This window comes from Eptatretus burgeri, chromosome 14, assembly GCF_056783735.1.
Source record: "Eptatretus burgeri isolate ZD-2024b chromosome 14, Ebu_testis_v1, whole genome shotgun sequence".
Taxonomy (NCBI): Eukaryota; Metazoa; Chordata; class Myxini; order Myxiniformes; family Myxinidae; genus Eptatretus; species Eptatretus burgeri.
The window spans coordinates 4,022,323-4,036,563 of record NC_140974.1 but is presented as its reverse complement, the minus strand read 5'-3'; the positions used below and the strand labels follow the sequence as shown (position 1 = coordinate 4,036,563).

General features: G+C 48.7%; 1 protein-coding gene across 5 annotated transcripts in view; it reads right to left on the bottom strand.

Annotated features, from left to right (window-relative positions):
* LOC147012574 (astrotactin-2-like) overlaps positions 1-14,241 on the bottom strand; it is a 954,475-nt gene that overhangs the window by 498,004 nt on the left and 442,230 nt on the right. For all 5 annotated transcript variants that reach the window (XM_085853556.1, XM_085853558.1, XM_085853557.1 and 2 more), the window contains one exon: positions 11,425-11,509. In XM_085853556.1, the coding sequence (XP_085709682.1) occupies positions 11,425-11,509 (85 nt within the window). The remainder of the gene's footprint in view (positions 1-11,424; positions 11,510-14,241) is intronic.

The window sequence follows — 14,241 nt, the reverse complement described above, 5'->3', positions numbered from 1 at the left end:
TGAAAGTAAATGCGCAAGGAATGAAGGAAGAAATGAAAGAACTGCGGGGTGCGACGCAGAACATGGGCCGAAGCCTGCAGGCGGGCATGAAGGCAATATCCGGGAGCTCAAAATGGCGACGCCACGTGAGGGGACGAACGAGCTTGGAGGGAGTGCAACGGCTGTCAGGCCCGCAGTGGAGGCGGGTGAGGACAAAGTAATTCGGGGGACGTGTTGGGCGAGAAGTGTGAAGGTGACGGAGAGAGCAACAGTGACGGTGACTGAGAGGGAAAAACTAATTGGGGTGACGGAGACATGCACGAGGGAGATAACAAGGGAAGAGACGGAAATAATAGTTGAGACAAGGGAGATAACGGAAGAGACGGAAATAAGAGGCATGGGAGATAGAGGGTGAATTGGACGGGATTGAAGATGAGCACACACACGGAGGTAGTAGAGGATAATGGGGGTGAGCTCGCAGAACGTGTAGGGACCCGGTGCGAGCAGTTGGATAGCCTCCTTCGGGAACGGAGGGAGACGCTATTCTCCCTGGAAGCTGATCACGACCAGGTGGGTTCGGTCGTGCCAGGCGAGTTCGAGGGGAGGAGTGCTGCGAACGGGTGCACGGAGAGCTTGGGGGGTATAGAGGCCCCGGAAACCCTGGGGGTGGCACTAATCCCCGGCATGTTTGTCCGTAGCGTGAATGTCCTGGTGTGTATGGTGCAAGGTGTGAGTGCGCCCCCGTGTGTGGAAGCGACCGTGTGTGTGAGTAAAATGGTGTGCGAGGCTGCGAGTGGCCCGAAGTGCGTGCCTCCCATCACTCCAGGTGTGAGTGGAAGCCTGTGTATGAGTGAGACACCGCGGGCGAGTGCCCCCGCGTGTGTGAGTGCTATGGTTTGTGTGAGGGAAATGGCATGAGTGAGTGAGCGGCCGAGTGTAAGCAGAGACACAGCGTGTGCAAGGTCGATGTGTGTAAGGGAGATGTCGGTCGGCATGCGGGAGCACGCAGCTGCGTCTCCCGGTGTGAATGTGATGGAGTGGTGTGTGAGCATCGTGACACCCAGGTGTGCGTGGGTGGAATGGCGACGAAGACGGCGACAGAGAGACAAGAGCCGAGTAGCGGCCGTAGCTATATTGGGAACCGCGCCGGGTTCACAGAGCAGCGAGCGCGAGGTCCGAGCTGTGCAACGCACGAGGCCGCCACGTGCTCGCTTGCGGGAGTGAAGCCCGGTCCGGAAATGAGCGCGGTGAATGTTGCCGATCCCGCAACGGACAAAGTTTAGGCAGGATTTCGGATTTGGACCGGATGGGTTCTCCACGCGAGCTTGTGTTAAGCTCCAACGGGCAGAGCACATGTGTTCGCGTGGGGAACCCCTCGAGACGTGGGGCTTGTGTGTTTTTTTATGCGCCGGGTGACGTCAAGGCTGCGTGTGTGGTTGGAATCCGGCAGCAGGGTGAATCCCTGCCAGATGGTACCGTCCAAGAGGGACGAGGGACGCGAACAGCTGCCATGACATCACGCCAAAGGTGCGCGGCTGTGAATTGCCGCGCTGCTGCACAGGTTGCGAGTTGCCGCACTGGTGCTGCGCAATAAAAAAAGGCAAGCCTCGCTTTCGGGTGAACAGAATTCCTGGGCAAGGGGTGGATGATCCCCTTGGTCAGGGCACAGGATGGACACTAGCGAGGGGGAAGGGTTAGCTGAGCTCAACCGGCTCCATGGGGCAGGGGTAAGTCCTCATGGGGCCCATGGAATGGATTAGGTAGAGGGATGTTAGTGAGATTTAGGTTGGAAAAATGATTTTTTTTGATTTAGAAGACAGTGACAGACTTTGGATGTGTAGAGGGGACGTAGTTTAGCTACGTAGGTTAAAAGGAACATGCTATAGTATAAGGGATGACGTGGGAGCACGAGTTAGTTAGGGGAGGTAGTTAGAAGGATGGCAGAGTTCAGCGGTGTGTGTGTTGAAGGGTTGTGAAGTGGAAGCATGTGCTTGGGGAGTGAGTGAGGCCAGCGGGTCTGTGTGTATGGAGCGAATGTGGAATGCATGGTGCGATGAGTGATTGGGGAGGAGTGACTCCTGCCCAAGGGACCCCGGGGTCAGTGTAGAGTGAATTCGCTGGGTTAGTCAAATTAACAAAAATGGAAGTCATTTTGTTGTTGGTGGGAGTGTAGGCTCGAAACCCGTTTGGAGGGGTGCAGGAGCCCTGTTGACGGGCTGGGAGCGTGGCTGCGAAAGGTGAATATCACTGAGTGGGTACCCCGGGCACCAGGCTAGTCGGCCGTAGTCGGCCAAGGGCCCATGGGGGCCGGGATAGCGTCGTGGGCACGGGTGCGCCTGCTTGGTGCGGGGGCCCGGGGCGCCATTAGCCGCGTGGGCAGTGTTGTGGGCACGGGTGACCCTCGGAAAGGGGCCAGGGAAGCCAGCCTGCCATGTGAGCATTTCAGGGGAGTTGCCATGGGGGGCATTCCCCGGTGTTTAGGGAGCTGGTAGGCTCTGAGGCAGTGTAGTGCCCGGGGTGCCATCGTCGGAAGATCGGCAGAGGGTCGTGCCTGCCAAGGGAGCCACGTGTCCCAGCCATGAGACCGTGTGAGGGCACGGGAAGAAAATTGGGGGGCGAGGCTTGAAATTGTGAGGACATCAACACAGGCGACGGGAATCTGGGTTGTTAGAACCAATAGTTTAAGCGAGAGGCGCTTGTTGAAAGCCCCGGGGTAGATTAGGAAGTGTACCCCTCTGCACCATCCATCCCTTCGCTTATGTTGTGGGCTGGACCCACTTTGTGTTATAGATAGCTGAAGTCTGGGGAGGCCATCCTGAGGCTTCGTTGGGCCTCGACACAGGACGCTAGCTCTCCCTCATTCCCCTCCGGGAAGGGAACGTAGGGGTTGGGAGTAGGCTAGGGGACGATAGGTTAGCCGAACAAGGACAGTAAAGGGGGTTAGGGGACGATTCATAGTGGGGAAGTAAAAATAAAAACAACAAATAATAAGTTGGGGCTAAATTGGGTTTTACAAATTAAGGGAGTGGGTATGGACAGTGACAGGCAAAGGCGATAGGTTGGGAGGGAGACCGTAGGGTAGGTCCGAGCCCGCCTTCCGAGTGGCCAGCACCACCGCACTCCCTCCACCAACCTCCACTGACAGGCAAAGGCTGGCCAGCTTCATCTGCTGGCTGTGTTGCTTCAAGGCCTGTGCCGGCCAACTTCATCGGCAGCTGTTGTGTTGCTGCGAGGCCTGTGCCGGCCAACTTCGTCTGCCGGCTGTGTTTGCCTGCAGCGGCCTGGTTCTGCAGGCTGTGTTTGCCTGCTGCCTTTGCCATGCCATGCCCACTACCCCTGTTCACCAGCCCCGTTCAACCTTGCTTTGCCCCCCCCCCCCATGTTGATTGCCATGTGCGCCAGGATCATCAAGCAACAGTTTGCAAGCTGCAGGGACTGCCCTGTAGGCAGCCGCATCACGGGACCGCATTGGCGGCCCTTGCAAACGTTGTTTGCTGCGTCAGATCGTCGCATGTGCTGCAGGGACTGCCCTGTCGGCAGCCGCACAAGGAGACTCCGTTTGTGCAGCCCATGCACCGTTGTGGTTCACTGTGTTCATTTTCAAAGGGGTAGGCCTTGAACTGTGTTTGAGCAGCCGGCCACGTTCCCTGTCACCTGAATTGCGTGAGCCAGAGACTGCATGCGAGCAGCCTGGCTGCCTGCTAACTGCTTTCTTTTTGCAGAGTCCATTGATCCTGGGTCATGGTTTAGTGTAAAATTTGTAAGGTTAAGAGGTACTGTAAATACGAGTGCCCCCGGCATGTCTGTCTCGCGCCGGCAATTTTATTTAAGTCGTCCGTATGAGTGGGTTTGTTTAGTTAGTTACTCAGCCCTCAGGTTATTTATTTTGGGGACACGGATACCATGAATGTCGCACTCAGGGATCCGTAGGTAAAACGTACTAGGGGAGAACTACACATGACGGCACACGAGAATTTGACGACTCGGGACGAGTCTGTAAAAAGGGGAGGGGGTAGTGTTACGGCTGTGGAAATTCGCATTTCACCATGAAGGGCCCGCAGGTGAGATATCTCGAAGTACATGTGTAGTGAGCCCCAAACCCGTTGTTTAGAGGGCATTTATGTGATCTATTCGGGCTGCGACGCTTTGACATAGCCGTTTTTCTGTTCTATCTTTATTTTGAACCAACCACGTCTCAACCGCCATCACACAACAACCACCAACCACAACTCCGCTTCACAACAACCACAACCACACCTGCCTCTCAACAACCACGCCATCCTCACCACTCTGCCAGCAACCGTCAACATCTCCACGAACACAAAAGGGGAACAACAACAACTCCCACCCCGGTTTCTCTGGTAAACAAGAATGACGGTTGGAACTCAACTCCCACCCCGATTTCTCTGGTAAACAAGAATGACAGTTGGAACTCAACTCCCACCCCGATTTCTCTGGTAAACAAGAATGACGGTTGGAAACTCAAGTCCCGCCCCAATTTCTCTGGTGGAATGTCCCCCCCCCCCGCATGCCGCGAAGGGAGGGGTGGGGTGCCGGGGAAATTAAAGGGTGCACGGAGGCGTCGCTAGGGAGAAGTCAGGTCAGAGGAAGTCAGGTCAGAGGAGGTCAGGTCAGGGCGGTCGATGAGAGTATCAGTATCAGTCGGCGGTTCATGGTCTTCTGCCCGTCTGGGTCTTGGAGAAGCGGTCCGTAGAGCGACCCGCTCGTTGGAGCTTGCAGTCGGTGGAGAGTCTGGACGTCGCGAAGGGACGCGGACTGGAGGTGCCGCTCTACCAGCTGTGTCGCGCGGACCTGCGCATTCGTACAAGGAGCGCTGGAGAGAGCTCGCCCACCATCGCACCGCGAGGGTGCAGGTAACCTGCAACGGTCTCGTGGGACTCGTTCGGTCTGCCAAGTCCCACGCCATAAAGGCCCACGGGCCCCGTCTGCCCCCTTGTCTTGGAGGGTGGCCTTTTCTTTTGTTTTTTTTTGTCTGGATCTTGTGGCGCCGTGTCTTGTAAAGTAAAACTGTATAAGTGTTGCCATGTGTTCGCGTATTCGGTCGTAGCTCTGCATTGTTGTTTTTGTTTTAAATTGATATGTGTGCTCTTCGTGTGTCGTGTAAATAAAGTGCATTATGTTGAATTGTTCCCCGTTTCGCTGTGTCCTTTCCTTCGTTTGAATCTGCATCTTGCTTCACGTAAAGGGTTTGTAGTGGGCTTAATACACCCGATAATTAATTGGAACCGTCGAGGCCGACGATAACACCGCTCGGTTAACCCGATAGCACGGAACGGAGTGGTTAAGCGGCCCATGTCCGGAGTCGACCTGCGGCGAGGTGCGACCGCCCGGTCTACCATCCGCGTGGGTACTTAGGTAGATTGAGTTGGGCGAACAACCCTATCCCACGCGGGTGGCCGATTGGCACGATCGTGGTGAGGCCGAAAGGCCCACCCGTGACTCGCTCCCGGCGTTAGTCCGAGAGGGTCACGACAGAATTGTCCGTCCGGTGGGCGACGTGCCGTGATTCGAGTCACGTGGCCGATCGCACGCCGGCGGGCGCGAATTCGCAACAATATATTAGCCCAAAGGCCCATCAAAAATGGCAGGTTGGAATTATATTATTTGAAATAAAGTATTCAAAGAGACTGGAAGATATGATGTTTTGTAGCAAGAAGCGTTATTTTAAAACACTCGTTGCTTTATCCGATGGGATGTTTCGATCCAACGGTACAGCCTCGTGAGCACGCCAAAATCTGAAGCCTCGGCCAAAGCTGAGTCTTTGGGCCTCTCACTCAATCACCGCAGGTTGGTCGGTGGTCTTTCTCTCTTCTACCGACTCCTCTCCAGCCTTGCCCCCCCTGCTCTCTCTGCGATTTGTCCCCACCACATTTCCACAGGGCGCTCAAGGTCCGCCAACAACCCCCTTCTGGTAAAACTACCAAAATCACGAATCACTGCTCATCTTCACTCTTTCATTCCTCTTTTTTCCCGCCTTTGGAATAAACTTCCTCACTCTATTCTTTCCCATTCTTCCCTCCAGGCTTTCAAAACAGCTGTTCACCACCACCTCTTATCTTCCCCCATCCAAATCCTCGATCTTTTCTACCCCCGATAATCCACCCAAGCCCACTTCCTTCAATTCTCCTGCTTTCCTTCCTGAAAGTCCCTGTAATTTCCATCTTCTCTTCTCCATGTTCCCCGTCCCATCCCCATCCCTCTCCCTTCTACAGTTCACCTCATGTGTCTGTTCCCCACTGTTTTGTCCCTTCCACTCCCACCCTCTTGTCTCATGCCTCCTTGCTGTGAGTTGTGTGTTAGCTCTCATACGAGCCTCGACCAAGGTATACAAAAAAAAACAAAAAAACATTAGGTCTGCTGATAATGTATTTATTTATTTGGCATCCTACGGACATAAATTACCACTTGTTTTACTCCGCACATGTTGCACATCACGTGCAGCAAATTTTGCTTCCCTGCACATTGACTTTATTATTATTTTAAAAAAAACGCTTCTATACACTGCCCTTGACACTGATTGCAAGTCACCCACCACATTTCCAATGAAAGAGACGTAATTACTCTTCCATGGAAAATGTTTTTTGAGTTTTTGTTTCCTCAAAAATAGACTGAAGTGAACACACAGTCGTGATCAAAGATTGGACTTTAAAACCCTACTCGTGTCGTCCTTATGAAGGGGGACAGATAAATACACACTGTGTTTTCTATTGTTCGGGTTGTGGGGGTATATGGAGGAATTTCATAAGAAAGTTAGGATTGAATAGAGTTGCTTGGTCCGTAGATGTGTAGGAGACATCTCGATGTAATTAAGTAGGGCAACTGTGAGCTTAAGTGTTATGTGTCACCACACGGGGGGAGGAGTGGGGGGTGGTGTCAATTAGATAGGGATTAAGGATAATTTCCCCCAGTATGTAATTGCACCTCCTGTGACCTTTTCCTATGTTTTTGTATGGCAAACCATGGAAGAATTGCGTTTTTATAACAAGACCAAAGAAGGCAAGAACCACCCTCCAAGGGTGACGGCGGGTGAAGTCACGTCCCAATGGCTGATGATTGATGGGCGTGACATTAGCAGCAGAAAGAAGAAGAAGGCGTAGGAACCAGGAGATCAGAGAGGATGGGGAAGCAGCTCATAGCAAAGAGGAACGCACAAGTGCAGAGTGAGGGACGCACACGGTCGAGAAAAAAACATAGCTCGGAGAACGCCTGTAAGAACAGGGCTTTATGGCTGGCATGAAGACACGTGAAGAGGACTGCACGATTCTCGTACTCGTGCTGAGGCGATATGGCTCGTGTGGTGAAGCGAGAGGCTGGCCATTGACTCTTGGCTGCTCGTTTGAGACGGACCTCAAAGCCTCGTTCATGTCACCGAAGGAGACGGCACCATCCTAAGCTGCAAGTGGTCTCTGAGCCTTGGTGTTGAACACCACTCACAAATTGCCTGATGAATGTTCCCACTGCAAGCGAGCGACTTGACGCCATTCTGTGGGTGTCCACACGTGGAAATAGAAGCGCCTCAATTCCACGTACCACAAGACCATCTCTGGACCAAGTTAAGTGCCAGAATAAAGGAAGAATTTGCTTTTATGTTGTTTCCCCTTGTCTATATTTAAGTCTGTGTGTAGAGGCGCCTCGACTTTAGGATTTTTTACTTCATGTGATTATCATTGCCTTTTGTATTATTGTCCCTTGTAAATACTGTATTTATATTGTCAGTAAATTCCTTGGTAATTTTAAGTTGATGTGTCTGTGCATTTGTCGTGGGATTTGAGTAGAACCCCCCTGTGCTGTGCTTCCCCGTGATTCCGTCGCTCCCCATTGTGCCCTGCCCCTCCCACGCGTGTGATCATCTCAGAGGATCAATGTGTTCACCTCCTCATAAGAAAAACCATTTGGCCATCCAGGTTGGCGGCGTTAACTGCCTGTGACAACAAATTGGGTTGGGAGGATTAACCTGGACCGCCAGCTCCATGTCAATATTATCAGAATATAGTGTCTGTAGAGAATCTACACCCCCTTACAAATTTTCGCTTTTTGTTGCCTATACACCCTGGGATTCAATTGCATTCAATCAGACGTTTTCCAACTTTATTTAAACATCCTAATCAACATCTACCAGGTGAAAAAAAACAAATTCTACAAATTTAAGAAAATTAATAAAAAATACAAAACCAGAATATTGTGGGTGAACAAGTGTCCACCCCCTCCCCCCCCCTCCGAGTTAATACTTGGTGGAAGCACCTTTGACAGCAATTACAGCTGTGAGTCTGTTCGGATGGGTCTCTACCAACTTTGTCCACCTTGATTGGGCAATATTTTCCCATTCTTCTGTAAAAAAAAACAACTGTTCAAGCTCAGTCAAGCTGCGTGGGGACAAAAAAAAATCTGTCTGACCGACAGCAATGTTCAAGTTATGTCACAGATTTTCTATTGGATTTAGGTCAGGACTATGACTGGGCCACTCACTGACATTTATCTTTTTGTTACTTGGCCACTCCAGTGTAGCTTTGGCTGTGTGATCCGGGTCGTTGTCGTGCTGAAAGGTGAACTTCTGTCACAATTTAACTTTCTTGCAGAGGGCAGCAGATTTTCCTCTCAGATTTTTCTGTATTTTGCTCCATCCATTTTCCCTTCTCTCCTGACAAGTGCCCCAGTCCCCACTGATGAGAAACATCCCGATAACATGATGCCTCCACCATCATGCTTCACAGTAGGGATGGTGTTCTTTTGGGTGATGTGCTGTGTTGCGTTTGCGCCAAACATAACGTTTTGCATTCAGACCAAAAAGTTACATTTTGGTTTTGTCAGACTTTTTGCAACATGGCAGCAGAATCTCCAGAGTGCTTTTTTGCATACCTCAAATGGGACTCAAGGTGGGCTTTTTTGAGTAATGGCTTCCTTCTTGCCACCCTACGGTACGGGCCAGACTTGTGGAGTGCTTGGGATATTGTTGTCACATGCACACAGTGACCAGTCTTTGCCATAAAGGCGTGTAGCTCTTCCAAAGTTGCCATTGGCCTCCTGGTAGCCTCTCTGATCAGTCTCCTCCTTGTTTGGTCATCCAGTTTGGAAGGACGGCCTGATCTAGGCAGGGTCTTGGTGGTACCACACCCCTCCCACTTTTTAATGATTGTCTTGATTATGATCCAAGGGATATTCAAGGCCTTTGAAATATTTTATACCCATCCCCTCATCTGTGCCTTTCCACAACTTTATCCCAGTGATGTTTGAAAGCTCCTTGGTGCTCATGGTTGAGTCTTTGTTGTGAAACGCACGACCCAGCAGAGGAAATGCACAGGAGGCAACAAAACAACAGTCAAAACGCAACAAACAATGTCCGGAAACTCATCTTTGAGAAAGCCAGCGGAGACCCCTGGAGAGTACCAACCATCACCCCCAAAATCGGAACTGGAAGTGATGCACGTTTTGTCCGCAGAGATCGTTGCAGCGGTCTAATGTGCACCGACCAATGAAGGTACGTTAATTCTCAAATGTAGAGGAAAGAAAATAGTGACATTTCCTAAAAATATTTTTGGGGTTTTCACTTGACCTTTCAAGTCTTATAAACAAACTGATGGACATGTGATATTTTGTGAAGTATATGAACATTAAAATCAGATTGGTCCTGAAATACCTGCATCTGTAATTAATTAGTTGGGAGGCCGGGGAAATTCCCGAAAGATATATATGATGTCCATGTACACTTTAAACAAGTTATGTACACGCACACATCCTCTTTCTCTTTCATACACTCAACATAACCTCTGAGTTTATGTACATTTTAAAACTGAACACGGTACATTTACATTTCAACGAAAATAGTCATGATTAATATTTAATTAATAATTGAATCTTTTTCTTTTTTTAATCTCCTTTTGCAGGTGTTTTGTATGTTCTGTATACTGTTGAGATGTCCAGAGATGTGTTCAGTTACCAAGCAGCTAGCTAGCGCTTGCCAAGCTATACGTTCCTTTTCAACAGTTTCTTATGAAGTGCTTGCTTGACTGCTTAAGCCACTTGGCGAGCGCTCTGCAAGCAACTTGGTAACTGAACACACCCCAGATTAATTACATGGCAATGAGGATAAACATCTAAACCATCACTTTCAGCCATATCGATGAATTCGTCTCTCAGAGGGTGGGGTGGGAGAAGGCAGGGGAAGGGGTGGGAAGAGGAATCCGACGTTGCCAAGCAACACCGGGTACCCCTGCGAGTAAACACACACACACACACACACACACACACACACAAGATACCCACCATACACACACAAGATAACCACCATACACACACACACACACACACACACACACACACACACACACACACACACACACACACACACACACACACACACACACACACACACACACACAAACACACACACACACACACACACACACACACGGCACGACTTAGTGAAATAGAGTCCTTGCTTCTAAGCTAACTAACTGGTACTCGGTTCTCGTGCCGGAGGAATCTGGCCACGCCTTTCTGTTAGCTATGGGTGGTCCATTCTAGAGTAGGTCATCCTTCATCGTCGAGCACTTGAGCACGTGGTTGATTTTTTTAACATCGCCCCGGAACGGTGTTTTGTGAGGATCGATCATTTGTTCGCCCTCTCTCCGCGGGATCACACCGGACGGACTGCGCACGATTGTACTAACGTGGCTGATCAGACACCAAGGGCACGTTAGGACGGGGAAAGGGGACTCGGATTGTGGCCATCGACAGAGCAGTTTACCACGAGGACATGCGCCACCAATGTCGCTCGTTAGCGAGGCCACACAGGCAGCGTTGATTTGCCAGTCGTGATGGGAAAACAGTTATGGCACTGAGAGTGTAATTCGCACCACAAATCTCTCCAGAGCTCCTCAAAATTAATATTTTTGACATATGCCGACACAGCTATTGCATTTGTGATCAGCCCCATTGTACGACTGTGCCATTAATTTCACATTCTTCAAACGGTTCTCTTCTTAATGCGCTCTCAAAAGTATGGTACCCCTCGCACTCAATCGCAACCCTCCTTTCCCCCCACCAATCCAGCCTCGTCCCTCCAGCACTTTCAGGCTCTCATCGATACGGGGTGGGTTCATGAAATTAGAAGGTATACACTCCGGCACATTTCCAACCTTTTCTGTCACAAGGCCAAAAATCCACATCAACATTTACAGAATTTCATACGAGTGGGCGTCGCGGACGTGCGGCCTGAGCCACGACTCCTCGGGACATCCCACCTCGGCCTAAAGATCGTCAATCTAAAACTACCGGCACACGTCAGCTGCCACCTTCGGTTCACTTTGGTTTTATTTCACCACCTTTTATTCATACCTCAAGGATGCTGAAGCCACCACACAAGAGCATCCGGGTTACAAAGGGCATCCAGCCAAAGTATAGACGACCGACGTAATGGAGCCTTACCCCTGATTTGGCTCCCAATCGCGCCTCAAACACAGATGGGGATGAACAGGGTCAGCTTGGTAGCCGATCTTGCAGCTGCATTCTCCTGCAGCACATAAAAGGGCAAGTGACCGTTTCTTTTTTTTTTTAAATGTCGGTGATCATTTCGGTAAATCCTTCTATTCACAGGATATATTACAATTTCACCACGACTCAAAAGGAGCAGTGTGCAGTGATCACATGCATTTACATACGTTAATGTCAACTCCAATATTACACCATATATAAAAAATGATATGGCGAGAAGGATAGCCGACATGTATGTATGCACACTCGCCACGGAGCTGTCCAGCCCCTGGGATCAAATCTCCAAACTTCAAACTGTCACCCTGGTGTCTTGCATGCAGGCAGGGTGAATGCCATCACTCGGATGGATGCTAAACTCAGTGTCCCATCTGCTGGTATTGTAGTTGGTGGACGTTAAGGATCGCACAGTGTCGTCGATGAAGAGTAGGCAAGTTACCGCTGCACCATGAACAAATTACAAATTCCTGCCAGGATGCGGATAGCAGCGGTCTGGGTTTCTTGGAGGTCACTTGATAGCATGTCACACAGGTTGCTATGTCACAGTGTGATTCCTGTCTGTGCAGCCTGCTTCTGCACGATAAAGTTATTGACCAGATAGACTGATCATTTCTGTGAACATCCTTTTTCAAATATCAATGGCAACTGAAACGTAGCATCAGTATTAATACAACATCAGAGGACTGGGTTCTGCTGCAACAATGGGCATCAGTTATATCAAATCCACTTTAAGACGGCATTCCCACTGTGCAAGTAAACCTCCAAAGGAATGCTTCCTGGGAATGTAATGACCCTTGCAGATTCCAAATATTACCACAACAGATGCTGTTTAAAACCGACCTCACTATCCCATATAATACAAATCATAAAGTACACCAGTTATGGATTAAATAGGAAATGATAAAAATAAAAACATCACACACAAATATATATATATATATATATATATATATATATATATATATATATATATATATATATATATATATATATATATATATATATATATATATATATATATATATATATATATATATATATATATATATATATACATAAATAGACTCCTCCCATGCTCTTCTTGCTGAAGAAGCTGCATAAAGCAACCAAAAAGGCTACAAAGGTAAGCCCTTTGCTGTTTCAAACCCTTCCGGGAGTTCCTCCACAGCTGTAAAGATGCTTACAAATAGTACACACATGAGAATCCCCATGCTACACACCCCTTCAGGTGCATTGGGATTCTCGTGTATGTAATAAGTCCAGTTACCCCCTAAACAGAACCTGAAAGATGAATATTATGAACACACAGAGGTATAAATGTAAACTATGAACGCACAAGACCTTTATTGTAATAACAACCAAAGTATTAACATTAACATATGTGTACATACCATGTCTATTGAAAGTCTATACCCTCTTTCAAAATGTTCATCTTTTGTTGCCTTATAGCCTGGAATTCAATTTCATTAAACCAGACTTTTCTTACCTTTATTTACACATCAAAACCCACAACTTCCAAGTGAAAAACAAATTCTACAAATTTCAGAAAATTAATTTAAAATACAAAACGAGAATATCTTGGTTGGATAAGTGTCCACCCCCCTGAGGTAATACTTGGTGGAAGCACCTTTGACAGCAATTACAGCTGTGTCTGTTGGGATAGGTCTCTACCAACTTTGCACACCTTGATTAGGTAATATTGGCCCATTCTTCTGTACAAAACTGTTGAAGTTCAGCAAAGTTGCGTGGGGAGCGTTGATGGACAGAAATCTTCAAGTCATGCCACAAATTTTAGGTTGTATTTCAGTCGGGGCTCTGAGCCACAAAATGACATTTATCCTTTTGTTCCTTCGCCACTCCAGTTTAGCTTTGGCTGTGCGCTTCGGGTCGTTGTCATGCTGAAAGGTGAACTTCCGTCCCAATTTAGCTTTTTTCAGAGGGCAGCAGGTTTTCCTCTCGGATTTTTCTGTATTTGGCTCCATCCATTTTCCCTTCTCTCCTGACAAGTGCCCCAGTCCCTACTGATGAGAAACATCCCCATCACATGATGCTGCCACCACCATGCTTCACAGTCGGGATGGTGTTCTTTGGGTAATGTGGTGTTGGGTTTTTGCCAAAAGTAACATTTTGCATTTAGGTCAAAATGTTCCATCTTGGTTTTGTCAGACAACAAAAATTTTTCCACATGGCACCAGAATCTCTGGAGTGGTATTTTTGCATACATACATCAAATGGGACTCAAGGTGGGCTTTTCTGAGTAATGGCTTCCTTCTTGCCACCCTACCGTACAGGCCAGACGTGTGGAGTGCTTGGGATATTGTTGTTACATGCACACAGTGACTAGTCTTTGCCGTAAAGGTATGTAGCTCTCTTAAAGTTGCCATTGACCTCTTGGTGGCCCCTCTGATCAGTCTCCTCCTTTCTTGTTCATCCAGTTTGGAGGGATGGCTCAATCTAGGCAGGGTCTTGGTGGTACCATACACCTTGACTGATTGATTGTCTTGTCTTGTCTTGATTGATTGAATGATTGTCTTCACTGTGCTTCAAGGGATATTCAAGGCCTTTGAAACATTTTTATACCCATCCCCTGATCAGTGCCTTTCCACAACTTTATCCTGGAGATCTTTTGAAAGCTCCTTGGGACTCATGGTTGAGTCTTTGCTGCGAAATGCACTACCCAGTAGAAGAAACCTACATGAACAGCTAATTTTATTCTGAAATAATCAGAATCACTACAATTTAACACAGGTGGAG